General features: G+C 41.7%; 1 protein-coding gene across 2 annotated transcripts in view; it reads right to left on the bottom strand.

Moving 5' to 3' along the window:
- LOC129168953 (kinase suppressor of Ras 1-like) overlaps positions 1-18,430 on the bottom strand; it is a 53,134-nt gene extending 34,704 nt beyond the window's left edge. For both annotated transcript variants that reach the window (XM_054754827.1, XM_054754828.1), the window contains exon 1: positions 17,875-18,430. In XM_054754827.1, the coding sequence (XP_054610802.1) occupies positions 17,875-18,093 (219 nt within the window). In that variant the 5' untranslated portion in view covers positions 18,094-18,430. The remainder of the gene's footprint in view (positions 1-17,874) is intronic.
- Between the last annotated feature and the right edge of the window lie 2,593 nt (positions 18,431-21,023).

Raw genomic sequence — 21,023 nt, 5'->3', positions numbered from 1 at the left:
GTCCAGGTACCGCAGTGATGCCCTGGTCCAGATCTGGGAGGAGATCCCCCAGGACACCATCCGTAGTCTCATTAGGAGCATGCCCCCACGTTGTCAGGCATGCGTACAAGCACGTGGAGGCCACACAAACTACTGAGAATCATTTTGAGTTGCTACAATGACATTTTAGCTAAATGGACCAGTCTGCTGCATCATTTTTTCACTTTCATTTTTGGTGTGTCTTTGATTTCCCCCCTCTATAGGGTGATCATTTTCATTTCTATCAAATGATGTGGCATCATTTTGTTACTAATACATCACCCACTTATTATCAGGAAACATATTCAACATCATTTTCCCCCAGTTTAGATCTGATGTGTTTTCCAAGTGTTCCTTTAATTTTTTTGAGCAGTATATATATATATATATATATAAAACAAACCTGACAGAACATCATTGTGATGATCAAGACTCTTCTGCCTTGTATTTAACAAACATCAACTGCTTGTATTGTTTTTTGAATGTGCTCATCTCTGTACTTTGAGTTCCTTACTCAATCCGTTCCATCATTTAATTCCACATACAGAAATGCTGTGGCTTTTCAGCGTTGTTCTCGCATATAAAAGTTTAATTTTCCTCTAAGATCATATTTCTCCTCTCTGATAGAGAAATACTGAGTGGGGACAATTTTGGGCATTTGTGCATATAACTCCACAAAAAATGGTCAGAGCACTTGGAAAAAAAAAAATACACACACGTTTCCAACAGGTTCTACAAAACATCAAAGACTGATCCAAAAAATGTAGAATTATTATTTTGCCGTGAATCACAATATGGGGGGAACTATGGTGCTGGGCGGAGGTCTGCACTCTCCGAGTGCTTCTCTAGTTTATTTGAAAAACACTTTCATGGTGTTATATGGTTTAAAAATGACTGTTTTGACTTGACTTGTTTTGTCTTTTCAATAAACATATTAGAAAATAACACACTGTACTTACAATACAGTCAAGCCATTAAACAGTGATATTTTTGGCCAAGGCTATTCTACCAACAGAATCTAAACGGCCCATGCCTAGAGTTTTACACAATAAAGGTTCTGGAAACAACATACTTTGGCTACAACGGCTTCCCTTTGGGCCAAGGTAGCTATCATTTATATGCCAAAGAAGAAATAGTGATATGTGGCTGCAATGTTTACAGGTCAGATAGCCAATCTCTGCCAGACACTGATGCTTTTCTTCAGTCTATTTTCTTGAGTGCACTTGAGCACCTCTGCTGGTTGCAGCCAGGTGGTGCACTCTAGTTTTCCTAACAACGATTCTAACAAGCGAGCTTTTGCATTAGATTTTAATATGGTAATATGGAAACCATGTCCTGCAAATGCGTCCCCAAGCCGTGTTGCAATGAACACGGTAGTATTAGTTTGCAGCAGGATGAGTTGTGTGGCTCAACGCTGGCGGATTGTGTGTCCCCATATCGTGCCGTCTATCTTGCATGGGTCCATTACAGAAGGCGGCACCGTGCAACACCTTTCCACCAGCCAAACATGTCCCCAGCGCCTGAACAATGACGAGGAGCGTGCGTCTTTCTCTGCTCAGTGGACTCATTCAAAGGGAAAGGCACACAGATGATGCTGTGGGAAAGACGGCCTTGGGATGTGGAGATTAAAAATAACAAAAAAATGACTACCTACTTTGCTCACAAGAAGCATCTTCAGTGGAGGTCAGACAGAAATGAGATAAATGAGCTTTGTGTCAAGTGCCTGCTACTATGAGCTGCATGACGTCTCGTGAAAATAGAAATGTATACATTCCTCCCTCGCAATATCACCGTTCCATTATGTATCGCAGCTTTCACAAATGAATGAATGAATGAATGATGGCTGTTTGGTGGCAGACTACGGTCTATTATTAGTCACAACTTAAGGAAATACAAGTGGTATGTAGTATTGTAGTCACTAGGTGGCAGTAATGACACATTAGCTTATATGACATTACCTTAACACTGCATAAGGTCATGAAGTCAGCCATGGCATGTCCCACATCATGGAGGGAAAAAACTCCTGTCATTCCTTGTGGAAGTGGTAATTTTTTGGTTTCTTAAGTCATTTAATACAAAGACGTATTTATACGAGCGCACGAGCCCAACAACGTATTTCTACGTCTTTTATTTTGATTTGTGTGAGAGGCAAAAGGGGTGATGATGCAACTCTGCACTAATGCACATTTCAGAGCATTTGATGAGAACTCGGCATGGATCATTGCAATGGAACAATCACACATGACAGCAAGGAGGAAGTGAGAGAGCATGGAGGAGTGTAGCGCGCAGAAGGTTACGCATTATAGGGAAATTTTAGTGCATGCGCACACACACACACACACACACACACACACACACACACACACACACACACACACACACACAGTTGTTTACATATTTCAGCTGTCACAAAAGAAAAAAATATTTGTGTCAAAGTGAAAGTTACACTTGAAATTTATCTTTTCAAAAAAGCCGTTTTTCTCCCTTTTTTAGTCGGGAACTGATATTTTCCTGAAACTTACATAGTTTGTTCTCCTGCTGACTACTAAAGAACGGAAAAAGGTGCAAAAACAAAATGTTTTTTTTTTTTTTTTTTTTTTTTAAAGACAGAGGTTAATCTTTCTTTTGGTAGGTTCCATGTTTATAAGGCCATAGAACACAATATTCTGTGTGCCAGAAGGGGTTGTATTTTGAAAAATGACTGGGATTGAATGGGTTTAGATTTTAGAGGAAAGAAATTCAAGGCTAACCGGTTAGCTCGCTAGCTAGCAGCTGTCTCAAGTCCCTGCAGCAAGCAACAACAATGAATAACAGGAGAGTAAAGGTGAATATAGGGGTGTTATTTCATGTCTAAAAGTCATAATCAGGTTTTTATTCTCCAAATATAAAAATATTCAATTTTTGAACACTGAATCCTATATTACAGAACTTCAATTCTGGTCATCAGGTGTGGAACCAATGAACCGTGATAAAAACAACATGAAATACTTTCTGGGTTTAATTGCTAATCGTTTGATTCTTTTCCCCCCATTTTTAAAAAACAGAAACACAGTACAGTTGTCCCTCATTTATGGCAATTAATTGGTTCCAGACCCGACTGTGATAAATGAATTTCCGCAAAGTAGGATTCCTTATTTATAAATGAAATATAAATACGTTTATTTTACATGATTAGAGCCCTCCAGACATGAACTAATACCCCTATAGTCACCATTACACTCCTATTAGCCAACATAGTTGACATAGGAAGGACAGGAAGTGGCGTCAGGCGTTCAGAGTTGAGTATTCGCTTGGTGTAGGTCATGGCCACAACAGCCTGTGCTTTTATTATAAATTGGGGATTACTGTGCCTGTTGTGAGATAATTCCAACCTGCAATAAAAGCCTGTTGTTCTGGTGCTTGTGTGTCTCAGCCAACATTGGAGTAATATTACTGACACCTAGTAACCAGTGTACAATACTACATATCATTACAATGTCTTTCATTGCGTCATATGGACGCCTTATATTTGTATTTTATTTCATTTAGACATTTTTAGGCTGGAAAATGCTTCATTTAAGACAAAAATGTGCGAAATTTGCTTAAATATGCTAACTAATAGGCTGTAGTCAACCACGAAACGGCCTGATTTATTAATGAATATATTTTAGGAAAAGTGTGGTAGGGTGAAGCTGTGAAATTGTTAGCGTGAAGTGGTGAGGGATTACTGTATTATCACTTTCTCATTCAACGGCATGAGCAAGTGTCTGAGTTACATCCCATCATTCCCAATCACTTCAAATATAATGTTGGGTGATGCTGTAGGCTAGTTTGAACATGCGTTAGCGTAGCCGCCTAGCTACATAGCTGCATGCGGGACTTGCAAGGTAAAAAGAGCCTCTTCTACGAGTAGAAGGAGAGGCAGGCAGCTTCTTCCTCCAACCTACTTCCTCATTCTGTCACATTTTCACAAGCAAGCTACTGATGTTTGTGAGCATGTGGACGGAACACAAGGTCCAGAGGTAGCGCGTTCTTTACTCAACGTAGCTAATGAGCTGGCCTTCTGTTTTTGCCTCGCTGTGCTCCACTGCGGTCCTGTGACGTCAGGTTACCTAGCAACCCCTCTTCTGAGTCGTCAGCAACATTTCAGTGGGATTTTCCCATGCATGTGAAGCACAGAGCTCTGACAAAAACACAACGCCGCATGTAAATGTCATGGTGCATCTTTCCACAGCAACACAACAGAGTGGGCATTGTCATCGTTCTCTCGTTCACGGAGCCTTTAGCTCATCTGTTACTCCAGTAAAAAACCGAAGTCCCTTATGAATATCAGTGGGATGCTGTTCGGGCTGGAAGCAGGGGCATGGCAACAAACCAAGACAGGAACAGGCTTCTTTCATATTATTTTTGGTGCAGGGTGGAGAAAGCCGCAACAGATGTGGGCGGTGCCGACGGCAGGGAGAGAGATGGCGTCAGAGCCCACCTGTCAGCTAAACGACGACCGAGTGCTGTGAGGAGATGAGTGACAGCCGTGGTGTCAACCAGGATAGCAGGACAGTCCTAGTGCGTCCACCATAACACATTTTGCTGGACGATGATTGTCCCACTAATTGCCGATAAACAATATCTTTTTTTTGGTAACATTATTTTGAGACCTTTTTTTCATTCATGTAATGATAGTATATGGTATAGTGGAGTATTTAACATACTTAAAATGTCATGCGTTTAAAATAGAATGAATTAAACAAACAACTTAATACATTAAAAACAACATCCATCCATTTTGTATGCCGCTTGTCCTCACTAGGGTCGCTGACCTGTTCCCAGATGACTTATGGTCGAAAGGTGGTGTACACCCTGGACTGGTATGACAATGACATGGACTCTCAGTCTCTTTTAACAAAAAAACACAACCAAAAGCAAGAAAAAATAGACCTCTGTGAAGACGAAAAAAACACTCCAATAAAAAGCACACACAAGAATAAAATCAATAAATAAAATGGAGTATCAAGTACGGATGTCCTGATCCGATCTTCAGGATCGAGATGGGCTGCTGAGCCGCTGTGTTTTGAAGATGGGTAGTATCGGCTTCTGCCACGAGATCGGGCCGATCCGGTTGCCGTATAACTGTGGGCCACCCTCCAACACGGTTGGTACGGTAATGCGCCTCAAAGCTGGTTGCCACTCGACTCCCGCCACCCGCAAGAAGAAGAAAAGGCAACACCACCATGCAGACATGTCAGTGGTGTACCGTGGTGAAGTTAGTTTCACGTTGGACGCTGGACATTCGGCTCCGTAGCTGTGCCTGGAATGCTGTGTCAAGATACTAAAAGGGGTGGGGGAAATAATCCATTCTTAGATACATCGTGATGCAGACATTGACGATTATTAATCGATCCGGAAAGCGGAAGTGCCGCCTGGACAGTTTATGCCGGTGCACCTAAGACGCTATCAGAACTGCTGAGTGTGAACTTCGACTCGCACCTGCTGGATTTAAAGCGAGCGTCTGTTAGCACTTTGGCTTTCACGTAGTTGAAGGTAAAAGCTTTGCAAGCTTTGTCAGACAACCTTCAGATATTTTGGGAACACAACAAATATGAGAAACCACATAGCACGTTTCCACCCCAACCAGGAGGAAAAATAGCCAGCTGAAGTTGCTGCCGACCGGGGAACCATCCAGCAGGTGATAACTCATTTTCCACCCGGCTCGGAAAAAAAGTCCTTACAGCCTCCATCACTGTTTGGTACGGTAACTGTACAACACGTGATAGGAAGGCACTCCAGCAGGTGATCAAGACCTCACAGAACATGGTTGGGGCAGCCCTCCCCTCACTGCAAGACATTTATAAAACTAGAGTCCTACGAAGAACACACAACCTCATCAAGGACAGCACACATCCACAACACTCATTATTCACACTCCTACCGTCAGGCAGACGCTACAGGAGTTTGAAGTCCAGGACCACAAGGCTGGCAAACAGCTTTTACCCACAGGCCATCAGGCTTCTCAATGAAGCACTCACACACGCCGCACGCAACACACACACACACTCATAGCACTTTATTTATTTATTTATTTATTTATTTGTATTATTTATGTGTATTAATGTCTCTTCTGTTGTTGTTGCTTAATTTATTGGTATTTATGTTTCTTATGTTCTTATTCTTTCTTGTGTTTTCTTTCTTTTCTTGGGAGAATGAACAGAATAAGAATTTCATTGCATAGTAGAACTGCTGTTTTACTGTGCATATGACAATAAAACTCTTGAATCTTGAATCTTGAAAAGGTGACGCGAATCACAAAGTCAATGGCAACTTTTATTACGGCCGTATTGGGTTGTTGAGAAGCAGGGCTTTCGTGCTTTGTTGCGCACTTTGCAACCCAAATAGAAACATCCCATCGCAATGTTATTTCACTGCCACTACAATTGTGAATAAGGGCAGCCTAGTTGTTTTGCTTATTCATAATATCCTGACGTCTGCAAGCATGATTCTTTGAGAGCCGCTGGTACAGAAATCTATATTTTGCATGAAAGCTATACAACAACAAAAATAATTTTTGTCATATTCTATGCTTGAGATTTTAGTTTGAATTCAGAAGTCCTTATTATTTCTTTATGAATAATGACATTTGTTTTATGCTTAAGTTTTCATTTTCTACACGCTGCTACTGGTGCACTTGGCTTTTCCTGCAGGTTCTGTGCAATGGGAAATATGTTGGTAGATGGAACCTTCCAATCATTCACAGATCATGGAAGACAATTCATCTGTTTCATGTTTATTTCCCTTGTGGATCATTACAAGCATGCTTTGTTTTAGAAATGATGTATAGGAAAAAGTATGCATTAAAAAGCTGACAAACTATTCATCACAAAAAAAGATGCATTGATAATCGTTTTATCATCGCATCGCAGGCCCCTGAATCGTAATCACATGGAATCGTGAGGTGGCCAGAGATTACCACCCCTAATCGGTACCAGATTGGATCGGCAAAACTAGAAAAAAAAAATCATACCGGGAGCCAAAACATGTTGATCAGGACATCCCTAGTATCAATCTATGTACACAAAGTTGCACTTGAATAAATAATGAACATTGGCTATTATTTCTTAACAGGAATGCAAATTAATAAAGCTATGGGGTGATGCCTGCTGTTGTGTGATCGTGCAAGGCACGCCCCATGCAATACACGCACACTAGCCATGTACTGTATGTTGTCAGCTACTGACAGCGATGTGGCAAAGTTTAGCTACTCACATTAGCCATCTTTGAATGTATAGCCCAACGCAACGACAGCACAAGTGCAGCACATGTGTGCATGTGCATGCGCGAGACAGCCATCTTATTTGGGCCAAATGACACATTTCCACTCAACTGAAATTGTGAAAAAACAGAGTGGCAAAGTGGCATCCTTTCATTTTTCACTCCGTGGTCCTTGCTGGAAAAAGTTAACCCCTGGTCTAAGTGGTTAACGTAGCTTTTACAAATGATATTAGTGAACGATATTGAGTCACATGATGGCAACCTCAAAGCATATCACATCTATTTCCATTTTCAATTCAAAACAACGTTTTAGTACGATTGTTTGAGGCGCACCTTCGGTTTGGTTGAGTAGTTATTGCATCCCTGGCAGATCTGCTCACTGACATCGACAGAAATATCCAAACATTACATGCTCAGACTTGGGCAGTAAGCCAGACTATAAGGGAGACAGAAGCCCTAATACTACTTTCAAAGAGAAAGGACACGTTTCAGAAGCAAATCATGATGCATTGTTAAAAATAGTGCAGGCAAAGAGGCCACCATAGGCAGTAGCCAGGTCACATGACCTTTGAGGGGCACGTACACGCTTGATAGTCCCAGACAATGGCCTGCCTGTCGCCCCTCCTCCATCATTGTCATCTCCTGCGGTCGTTGACCTCCTAAACTTAGGAGTGGGACGGGGGAGTGAGTGAGTGAGCATTTCTGCATACGATGTACATTACTTCAATTTCTCATCGGCCTGCTCATTTAAATCGACAAACACAAGAGGATTGTTAGCCACGCAAATAAGAATATATAATCCTATGGGTTGTGCCATACAACCCCCTCCCCCATAAGACACAACTCATCCTGGGTGACTGTAAGAAAAGATGAAACTATTACACCTACGCGCTTCCAACGTCTTTATTTGTGCTCTTATGGTCTCACGCCGCTCAAACTGCGGGTCAAAACGGAAATAGAGACGGGGTTGCTGCAATCGCCTCAGTCATGCTTCCTCTGAACTCACGTGAGCGCCACATTCTCTATTGTCTTCTTCTCAGCCACGCACGCACGCAGTAGTTGTCACGTCATACGCAGCAGTGCCGCCGATTGGCTTCGATTCTCCCCTCCCCTTTCCTCTTGCGCGTCACTTGATTTTCTTATTTAACAAGCAAGCCTGAAAACGCGTAGGAAGAGACGATGTCTAAATATAGACGCAGCCAAAACAGCTCATGCTGCACACGCACGGCAAAACCTCTCTCCCGCACGGCAAGGAGACAAAACACAATGACGCATGATCACTGCAACAAACATCGCTCAGAAGACACGCTGGCCCATTTCTTTTGTAAAAGATGACCGATGCTTTGAAATCCCACACTGAGAAAAGTATCAAGAGCTGGAGTAAAAGAAGCACGTAGGTGGCAGGAGAGGCAGACAGAGGCCAGACTGAGTGGGATTAACATGCATACGGTGAAGGAGCGTTTAGCTCTCCATGTGGAGAGCCTGCTATCATTATCCTCTCACTGGCGAGCCACAACAACACACAGTTCAAGTGGAATAATAAAGCTGCCTCAATGAGCGAGTCCAGTCCATTGGAGCCGCTCCTGATGACAATATTGGAACAACACCTGTGCGACAACTACTTTCACCTCACCTGCTTCACACACTGGCATCAAAAGTCACGCAGTCACGCCATCTAGCATGACTCAGTACTTCTGCTAGATCACCCGTTTGCTGATGGAACGATCTGGAGTCTTCCCAACTTGACGCAAGGAATGGGAGATGTAGGGGCTATGCACACGGAAACATTTTCAAGTATTTTATGGTTTCAGCCGCTCGTCCACACGGGAACGGCATTCCGGGTGACCTGAAAAGGTATTTTTTGAAAACAGCTTCCAGAGTGGGAAAACTTGAGAATGCCAGCTTGTCGTTGCCGCGTATATCGGCAATATGAAAACGATGCCGTCAACGACTCACCGCCATCACGTCACCAGAAGTGAGTTTTGACGACAAAGCAACATAAGCTCTGAATATTTGGACGGACAAGACTCACCCCAGTCGACGTTCTCCTCCTATTTTTCTGTCTTGTACTCCATATTGACTCGCAGAAGTACTTCCCCTTCTTGTAAGTCTTGAAAAGCCGAAGACGACGGACCTCTATGGTTTGGTGCGTCACGTGGTTTGTTCACAGCGCCACACGTAGGTGTGCTTGTGTATGACATCCTTTTCACTCAGTGATTTGTCCCGTCTGGATGCAACTATTTAACAATCCACAACAGTTTGGACACGACTTTTTTTCAACCCGCCAAAAGAAAAAATCTCAGGAACATTCCCGTGTGGACAGGGCTACAAACTATTTGGAAAGGATGGAATTGTTTGGGAAAATATTCCATTCCTAACGTAAAACTGATATAAACCATATCATTTGGCCTACGGTCGAGACTTTCATTTTATCCATGTAACCTCGTCATGTCCTGCAAAACAGAGTCGTCAATGTAATGTAGCGCTGTGGCTAGTGCAGCCACTGCAGCCAATAAACTACATTTCTGACAAGTATCATTAGCACTAGAGGAGGACGAGGACTAGCGCCAAGCTAAGACAAAGAAGCCACGTAACAGCCTTGCTAGCTTGAATGTAGTGAAGTAGTGAAACAACAGAAGCATAAGTGCTTTTTGGTGCACTTTAACAGACGTCAAGCTGGAACGGCGTTGCAGAGGAGACTAAGCATCTATGAAGAGGAAATGAGCAAGTTGATGAATAAAAGTCTAGGTTCGGGTTATTAGGTCCAGATAAGCTAAGCCAAGATCCGGACAAAAGGGCTTGAAAGCTTTATTTTCGCTGTCCACTTTCCTCTTCTAAGAGAGCCCGTGTGGATTTCCTTTTCTCTTCGTCTCGTTGTCCTCTGTGCCGTATCTCTCTCTTCTTTCTCCGTAACTTTCACATGTTTTGGTGTCTTCTTTATCCGCATCTATCACTCCTTTCATCTTCCTTCACTGTAAGTCGCACTCGTTCTTCATGTCTCTCATCATATCTACCACTCCTTTCCCCGTTTCGCACTCATTTTTCTGTCTTCTTTATCCATATCTACATGTCTCACTCCTTCTTCTGTGTCTCTTGCCTCATCTATCACTCCTTTCTCTCTTCCTTACTCGTATCGCACTCGTCCTGCTGTCCTCTTTATTCATATCAACCCTTGTTTCTATCTGCTTTCCCTGTGTGTCTCACTCACTTCTTCATGTCTCTAGCTTTAGCTATCACTCGTTTCTCTCTTGTTTCGCTGTCCTCTTTATCCATATTTATGTCTCAATTGTTCTACCATGTCCCTTGCTTCTCTGTCTCTCGCCATATCCATCACTCGTTTCTATCCTGTTTCTCACTGGTTTTGCTGTCCTTTTATCTGTATCTATCCCTTGTTTCTATCTTCTTTCCCAGTGAGTCTTGCTTGTTCTTCCATGTCGCTCGCTTCACGTCTCTCTTCTTTCATGTGTCTCTGTCGTATTTAGAGTGTTTAGCGCCACATCTGATTGGCTGAGTATGAGTCTAAAAGAGATGCACTGGTCAAAACACGCCCCGTCAAAGTTATGAAAACATTTCTTGACTATAGATCCAGGTCTGTATAGGACAGAGTCTTTATATGCCAAAGGCATATCAGGGGTGTCCCCGTCTGATATTGATACTGGTCCAATATCAGCAAACAACAAGATGATGATGATCAGGATTCTGATACATGCCAAATTAATCCTTCGATGTTTGTGTTGAATTTCTACTAGGTTCTTCCATGTCGCTCGCTTCACGTCTCTCTTCTTTCATGTGTCTCTGTCGTATTTAGAGTGTTTAGCGCCACATCTGATTGGCTGAGTATGAGTCTAAAAGAGATGCACTGGTCAAAATAGACACGCCCCGTCAAAGTTATGAAAACATTTCTTGACTATAGATCCAGGTCTGTATAGGACAGAGTCTTTATATGCCAAAGGCATATCAGGGGTGTCCCCGTCTGATATTGATACTGGTCCAATATCAGCAAACAACAAGATGATGATGATCAGGATTCTGATACATGCCAAATTAATCCTTCGATGTTTGTGTTGAATTTCTACTAGGGATGCAGCTAACAATTATTTTCTTAGTCATTAATCTGAAGTGTGTTGTTTTGATGAATGGAGTAATGGGTTATGCCCTACACGCACCAAATCAACATGAAGCAAACACAAACAGTAGGTGCTTTTGGTACGCAACATGTCACAAAACAGACAAAAATGTCTTCCAAAGTCAAAGCTGATGTGTGTGAATATCTTGTTTGGCCTAAAACACAAACATAATAGCTCTGCTTTCATGCATGACTAAGGACTTAAAAAAAAAATCACATTTGATAGGCTGAAATGAGAGGATACTTACATTTTTACATCAAAAAGCGATTAAAATAGTTAATAATTAATTGGATGATCTTATTTATTATTTATTCGATTAATTGTTGCAACTCTAATTTCTACAAACAACTCTTTGATATTGCATAACAAAATGTTGAAAGTGGAAAAAAAGTGAAAAAAAAGGTGGTGGAATGAAATAAGAATGTATATTTTCAACAAAAAAGAAAAAAAAGAAAGTGACAGGTGCAAGTTTTAGCAGGTACTGCTCATCCATGTCGTGTGTGGAGGAGTGTTAAACAAACCACAAGAGGTAACTAAAAGATGGCAAGCGAACTGACTGAATCCATGACACATACCAAAGGTTTCTACATGAATCAAAGTATTGACTCCATGCAATCCTAACAATGATTGGTTACTGTATTTATGTATTTCAAGCATCTAATGGAGAAACACCAAGAAGTGATGTTTCAGTGGAAGACACTTATGTCCACACACCTTTCATGAGAAAACTACTATGAGTAATACTTCACAGAAATATTACTTCACTGCATTTTGCAATCTCTTCATAAATGACATTTTTGGAGGAAAAGATACATAATACATGCGAGACAAGTGATTCTGCAGAGAATATGCAAAGAGAAGGTGTGTGTCAGGCATTGGAAACATGAACTTACAAAGAGAAGACAAAGCGAGAAGAAATGAAAGTGGCAAGATGGCAAGAAGTGGTGACAAAACAGTGCTGGTAAAGACAGAGGAAGTAAGAATGCTGACAGCTCCTCTTGACCATAAAAATGCTGCAAAAGCACCTGAAGACTTTACTGGGTAGCTCATCCTTACACCTCCACATCATCACTGCAATGCATCTTTACAAATACCACTTTACAGTGAAACACATCACATGCAGGGGTGTCTGAGCCCATAGTCCACTATTCCACAATTCCATTCAGAGGAGTCTGATTCAACTATCAGTCTATGAAGATGTCATATGATGAAGATGGTAGCATGGTGACTACGTGGGGGGTGGACACACAATGTCTCTGTTTTCCTTATAAGTAGCCTATTTTGATTGTAAAACAGCCCAATTTGTGTTAGCAAGGAATGAAAAATGAGATGCATGTTTAACAGAAGACGTATACTTATCACGCATTCATAAAAAAAACACCTGCTACAAGTGGTACAGTCCAAAGGAGTGCTGGCTTTGAATGCTAGCAAGACAGTCAACATCCACAGTGTGCAAGTATTTTGAAAAGGTTGAAGAGGACTCCAGAAAGTGAAATGCAACTTGTGTCAACTGACAACGTATCGTTTCAAAGAGGCGATCCTTGTGTTCCTATTCTACGTGCCCTTTTCTCATGTGTGCTCACAGCGACTGTGTTTGGGTTTCATTCGTCGTGCTTTCTGTGTCACTTAAATGAAGGTACTGCTGGTGCACACCTACCATGCTTATTGCTTTATCTGAGTGTTTTAGCCTGTTTCTTTCAGGTGGAAAATGTCGCAAATGAGATCTATTTATTTGTCAGGATCGCCAAAAAAAAGTCGACTATGGACAAAACGTAACGATCAGCCCTAAAAACATGGAACTAGCTTTCCAAAGCTTGATACTAGGAATGGTCGATAGAAACAATAGAAAGCATACAAATTTGAAATTTCATTCTAGTGCCATAATGCAAGCTGATGATGCAACCCATCATAACCCTAACCCTACCCAAACCCCACCCCTACCTATAGTACGGGTAATCTCGACTCATTGGAGCATTTTTTTTAAATGATCAGTTATCGGAGCTATTTTGGTATGAGATTTATGGGATTGATGTCATAATTCCCTCACATTAGCCCGATAGTTATGGTGCACCCCTAGTATTTATAGTAATAAAAGTCTAGAGAGAGAACGCACAGAGCAGCTACACTGCCAGCACACGCATCTGAAAACCAGCGATCGTTCCCAAAGTGGGGTACACGTACATCTACAGTACGTACATCGCAGAGGGCACAAAGATACAAATGAAAAACAGTGTGACTAGATTTGTGCTTCACACTGAGAGTTACGTAATGCGCCTGAACGCACTGAGTGAGACTTGTATTGAGTTCATTTCCTTCGTGATTAGGTAATGATGTAGGATCATGATGGTTATGTGTTACATTGTTTTACTGTTTATTCTTTGAATGCAGTGTTGTTAAAGAACCACAGCACAAGAGCAGAAAGATCACAGTTTACCACCCCTTATCATATACTACACACTATAAATATATCAAAAAGATCTTTTATTGTGTGTTTATGCTTTTTGTTGGTGTGCGCGAGAATATTCAATAGTCATAGCATTCTGGAATATTCCTTTTATGGACTTCTAAGTTATACACACATGGATAATTCATAACCAATCAGCAGCCTTCCTTGCATCCATTCAATAAATAAACTGTGAGCTAAAAATAAAAACATCCATCATGCCTCCACGATGACAGCATGGGTCAGGAAGACATATCAGTCCATCTGAAGAAAAACACTACACATCAAAACACACGAGCACTTCATCCCTTCCTCCTCCTCCTCATCATCATCAGGAGAAGTGGCATTGTTCCTAACAACACGATGCTCTTGGCATGGAGTGATCATCGTGGGTCAATTAACACAGGGCGCACCGTCCGCTTGAATAAATGAACGCCACACCTCAAGCAGGCGCCTCTTTGGCCGTAATTACCTTTCCAGTGACACCCGATAGCGACGCGTGTCACGGTAGACGCACAGCACCTGCAGTGTTGGCATGGCATCTGTAAAGCCGACGTTTATGCTGCAAAAATTGCTGATAATTTAAGGTTAGCATGGACAGGAAATGTTTAGAATGGATTGATTCTGTCTGAAATAGAGTACATCCATCCGGGTCAAGACAGCGACAGAGGATGGAGTGCAACAGATAATATATTTCCAAAGTTTACAAAGTACACTCAACACAGAGTTATGTAACACGCCTGAACGCCTCGTGTGAACAGTCTGTGCAGTGCAGGGACAGTTTATGCGCATGTGTTTCCATCATTATTGCTAAATTATAACGTTTGCGTACTGGTTATTCATTCTATGCCGTGTTGTTGCAGATCACAGCAGAAGAGATGAATAACAGCTTTTGTGTTGCCATATCAATGTCATCTTCTCAGGGCCTTCAGAATTAGGAGTGCTGGCCTGTGTCATCTAAACTATTAGCAAAGGGGCTGTTTCTTTAACCAGGAGACCAGATTGGCCTCACGGGGCCAGCTAACTAGCGTACAATATTATACATGATTATTATTATGATTTTTATGATTACAGTCAAACCTGTCTATAGCGGCCACTGAAGGGAAACGGCAAAAGTGTCCGCTATAGGCAGGTGGCCGTTATAGACAGGTTGGCGGCCATTTTGAATTTGTGCATGCACATATTAACATGCCTGTGATTAGAAGCTTGTTGTGTTTGCAGATACATATTAATTATATTGTTACATGTTGACCAGTAGAGGGCACTGTGGGACTGCGGATAAAAGTTGTAAAGAACTACTAGGTTCATAAACCGCTGTTAATAAAGCCATTAAAGTGCATCGGCGACGTGAGTCTCTCCTTCCCCACAACAAGCAGAATTACAGTATTGACCAGTGCACATTGTCTCACACCACGAAATAAACGGTGTCACTGTCTGCAACAAGCTCAAAAGAAGACGGCTTTTTTATGTGGACCAACTGACAGTTTAGACTCAGTAATTAAAGTCTACACACGACGGCTTCATTGATTAAAAAACAAAACTTTTCCATGCATGAACTTGCTTGAGTCGGCATTTTGGCCGCTATATGCGGTCAGATATTGACCAAGGGAGGCAAAATGGGTGGCCGCTGGCAGCGTTAGACAGGTGACTGCTATACACAGGGTCTATAACATGTAAATTTTCTGCGGGGGATTTTTCAGTGGCCGCTATAGGCAGGTGGCTGCTAAGACAGGTTTGACTGTATTATGATAATTATTATATGTACTCTCAGAATATTTCCTTCCTTTGATTGGTTGGTCAGAGCAAAACAAGTTCAGACAAGCAGAAGGTGGTGGCGGTGATGCCAACGGACAACAAAACCACAGAAGAAGAAGAGTAGGCAGTGATTTGCCCACAACAATGCTCACGATTGCTGACGGAGGAGAACAAAATGACTCGTGTCGGAAACAGTCGTCCCTCACAATGTTGCAGTTCGATTATCGCTCCCTCACCATATTATGGTTTTTCAAAAAATAATTCATAAATGTTTGCTGTTTCATGGTTGAATACTGCCTATTATTAGTGAGAAAAAATCATATTTAAGCAAATTGTATGTATTCTTGGCCTAAATTAAGCTTTTTCAAGCATAAAAATGGCTCAATAAACTAAAATACAAATACAAGGCAGAAGAATCATTCTACTTGTGAATGTAGTATTCTACATTGGCCACTGGGTGTCACCAGAAGGTAAGATGTGATCGCCAGCACAGGCAGTTATTGTAGGTTGAAATGATCTCACACAATAATAAACAATAAGAACATGGGCTACTGTTGGTGTCATAACACATAACCTCCGACGTCACTTCCTGTCCGCCTGGCACTAAGGTCCCCAGGGAACACGAGCGGGAGTTTTATTTGTTTTAAATAGCTTCTTTACTCCTACTATGTCTACTACTTGTATAATGGCTAATATGAGCCATTTAAAGCCGCCATTGATGAGACAATAGCCAGGGAATACGCTGCCCAGAAAAACAACAACAAGGAACTGCTAACATGAGTCTGTTATCTTATTTATGTCTTATTTTATCTTATTATGGCTACTATTTTGGGTGATGTCAGCGTAAAGGTGATTATAGGGGTGTTATATCGCATCTAAACTAAGTGAGCGGTGAGATGTCTATCACTATAACAAAAGTTATCTTTGACTTGTAGCGGGTAGTTAAGTACAAAAACATCAATTGTTTGATGTCTTTGCTTGGCGTCATGAACTCCACTATAGAAATGTGTGTTTTCTACACTTGCCTTTCTTAAACTATGATTTCATGATGAATTGGAAAATGTGCTTGTTGAAGAAAGCGTTTTAATATGCTGCCTTGACTTAGGCTGCATTGTCTTTTGCATCATCATTTTCATTTATTGTGTATGGGGCATGTTTGATAGCAAATGCTAACTGGATGTAATACATGAGGTGTGTGCCTGATGAACGCTACGTAGCTATTTTCACTTACATACTACTCAGGTTATGTAAACTATTGAGGAATTATGTGTCATTATCTTTACTGCCATACTGAATTGAATTGCGCATTATTTGACAATAATATCAACTACTTTGATGACCTGTCAACTTTGAAATTGTGAATGTGAAATATGAATTACTATTTAGAATAGCGGTTTCAAACTTTACTGGTTAGACTTGATATAAACGTTATATGTTTTATAGTAAGAGATAGATCATAGATCAACAACTTGCATGCTGAAAAAGTGCGTGCACCCTGATATACATGTGCAATGTACATAAATACTGCTATAAATAATAATAATAATAATCTATAAAGACAGTAAATATATATTTTCTATATTTGTAGAAGGAGGTAGATCTTTGGGACCTGGCCATTTTAAAAGTAGCTGGCAGGCTGAAAAAGATGAGGTAGATGACATATTGGTAAAAAATGGTATTCATGTAACGCCACGCATTGTTATATTGAATGTTTGTATATTATTGATGGGTTGTATAATTGTGATGTAATAATGATGGCATTAAGAGGTGGACTGGGTTGCTCAAGACCCACTCAAGGCCCAGGGATGAAATGAATGAAAGCATGCCATTAAATGAAGACTGATTGGCGTAGGGTCATTATTTGGAATAACGCAGGCGCGTGCATCCATCAAGTGGCATAGCATGGTGCGTAAAGCAATGTCAGGTCATTGCAATGCTGCACAGCTTCATGCAACGCATAGAAACACAAGAACATGTCTTTGTTTGCTAGCGGTGTGGGCCTCTCGGCTCCAATACTACATGCACACCGCAGCATGTGCACTTCTACAAATAAATGCAAAGATTCTATATTAGGTCGAGATGAATGGTGCTATGAAGCAAACAAGGACACAAATCAGAAAGAGGTGAAAGGGGAGGACATGTTGCATCCTTTAGGAGGCGATGCACATAAATAAAGATAATTTTGGGGTCTCTCCAGAACGCCTGTGAGCGCAGGACGTCATGACTCCGCAGTTTGACAAGACACACGACGGCTGGCTCGGCCTTTTTTGTCACATTAGCAACATTTACCTCCAGTGTGCGGATTTCCTGCTGCGTGAGGTCGTTGGACGCGGCGCATTTGGTCCTGAGCCCCTGCAGGCTGGAGATGGAGATATCTATCATGTTCTGGATCAGTTCGCACTGGTGGAGCGCGGCCATGGCTAAGTCTCCTCCATCGCCGCCGCTGTCCCTCTCCGGCTTCTCGCCACTCTCGACCATGTTCCCGCCGCTAGTAGACACACTATCCATTCCTCGGCATTTGGGCTCGGCTGGGAGGGCTGGAGTGGAAACGTTAATGGCTAAAATCCGACATATGCAGCAGCCACGGCGACCTATTGTGGAAGGAAAGCACCTGACCGCGCCGATGTCCCCCCAGCGTCCACACTGGAGCCTGCGAAACCAAAAAAATAAATCTTAATCCGAGGGGAGGCTCGACGCGATGAGGTTGTTTAAAAGTCCCTCGACGTGACGATGAAGTCCGTTGTTGAGCGACAAGAGCGTCCTCTTCCCCACCACAGCAGACAGCTCTATGCTAGTGGCTTCACCGTCTGTCAGCTGTTGGGAACATCATGGGGCTCGCAATGCACTCTGGGAAACGTAGTCGACAAGGGAATCGTCTCTGCCCCACGCCTGTGAAACACAGGGGAAGGATACAAATATCCATATCATGTTGGATCGATACTAGCTTCATGGGATCGACATTTTGGCGATCTCTTTCATGTACGGTCGACGTGTTATTGTTGTGTTGCCCATAATGTTACATCTGTCATATCGTTACTGTATCTGCATATAAATGCATATATTGTATAAAAGCCACCTCAGATAACCACTCCTTTTTGCTTTTCTTTACTTATTTTGCACTACTAACTTTATTTTGATTGTATGCCATGAAAAGGAATAATGATATCAGACACTGTGGCTTGTCATTCAGTAATACATTCATTCATTCAGGATAAATGATATCAGAGACTGTGGCTTTCATGAAGTAATATTAAAATAATGAATTCAAGATAAATAATAAAAAATAAAGTCATCTGAATAAATTATATCGGACAATGCTTTTCATTTCATGAATGCATTCGGGATAAATTATATCAGACAGTGTGGTTTTCATTCATTGTTTGCTGCAACAAAAGTGTTTCTTGACAAAGTAGAGCTGCAAGTTGACATAAGAGTGAAAGAAAGTCAGGTGTCTTGATGAATAACAATAAGAGGTCAAGGGATGCCATCCAAGATGGCTGCCATGCGTCTTAGGAAAAGAAGCAGCCATTGTTTACCAGAGATGTGATCTGTCTAACCGTGGCACAACAATAACACGCATGTTCTACTTTGACGTCACGATTCAACTGCAACGTCTGCGTGGAAAAGAAATATAAAAGGATCATTCTCATGCGCTTTCCTTCTGCCAAGCCACTGCACGGGCATGCCGTCCATTTTCTTATCCTGTTCAGGGTCATGGGTCAGATGGAACCAATCCCTGCTGACTGTGGCCAAAAGGCAGATGGACTACACCCTGGAGTGGTCACCAGTCAATCATACAGCACGTATGAAAACATTACCATTACCATTAGCATTACCACTACCACTACCATTACCACTACCACTACCATTTCCACTACCATTACCACTACCACTATCACTACCACTACCATTACCACTACCACTACCACTACCATTACCACTACCACTACCATTTCCACTACCATTACCACTACCACTATCACTACCACTACCACTACCATTTCCACTACCATTACCACTACCACTACCACTACCATTACCACTACCACTACCATTACCATTACCACTAACCATTACCACGACCAATACCACGACCATTACCATTACCACTATCATTACCACTACCATTACCATTACCACTACCACTACCATTACCACTACCATTACCACTACCACTACCATTACCACTACCATTACCACTACCATTACCATTACCACTATCATTACCACTACCATTACCATTACCACTACCACTACCATTACCACTACCATTACCATTACCACTACCATTACCACTACCATTACCACTACCATTACATTACCATTACCACTACCATTACCACTACCACTACCATTACCATTACCACTACCATTTTCATTACCACTACCATTACCACTACCACTACCACTCACACTACCATTACCACTACCATTATCATTACCACTACCACTACCACTACCATTACCACTACCACTATCATTACCATTACCACTACCACTACCATTACCACTACCATTACCACTACCACTATCATTACCATTACCACTACCACTACCATTACCACTACCATTACCACTACCACTACCATTACCATTACCATTACCACTACCATTACCACTACCACTACCATTACCACTACCACTAACACTACCATTACCACTACCATTATCATTACCACTACCACTACCATTACCACTACCACTATCATTACCACTACCATTACTATTACCACTACCATTACCACTACCATTAACACTACCACTACCATTACCACTACCATTACCATTACCACTACCACTACCATTACCATTACCACTACCATTAACATTACCACTACCATTATCATTACCACTAACCATTACCACGACCACTACCACTACCATTACCATTACCACTATCATTACCACTACCATTACCACTACCATTACCACTACCATTACCACTACTATTACCACTACTATTACCACTACCACTACCACTACCATTACCATTACCACTACCACTACCACTACCATTACCACTAACACTATCATTACCACTACCATTACCATTACCACTACTATTACCACTACCATTACCACTACCATTACCACTAACACTACCATTACCACTACCACTACCACTATCATTACCACTACCATTACCATTACCACTATCATTACCATTACCACTACCACTACCATTACCACTACCATTACCACTACCACTACCATTACCACTACCACTACCACTACCATTACCATTACCACTACCACTAACACTACCATTACCACTGCCATTATCATTACCACTACCATTACCACTACCATTACCACTACCATTACTATTACCACTACCATTACCACTACCATTACCACTACCACTACCATTACCACTACCATTACCACTACCATTATCATTACCACTAACCATTACCACGACCACTACCACTACCATT

The sequence above is a fragment of the Dunckerocampus dactyliophorus genome, chromosome 16 (genome assembly GCF_027744805.1).
Source record: "Dunckerocampus dactyliophorus isolate RoL2022-P2 chromosome 16, RoL_Ddac_1.1, whole genome shotgun sequence".
NCBI classification, from domain to species: Eukaryota; Metazoa; Chordata; class Actinopteri; order Syngnathiformes; family Syngnathidae; genus Dunckerocampus; species Dunckerocampus dactyliophorus.
Note: the sequence above shows the minus strand (reverse complement) of the source record. Positions and strands in the feature narration are given on the sequence as shown.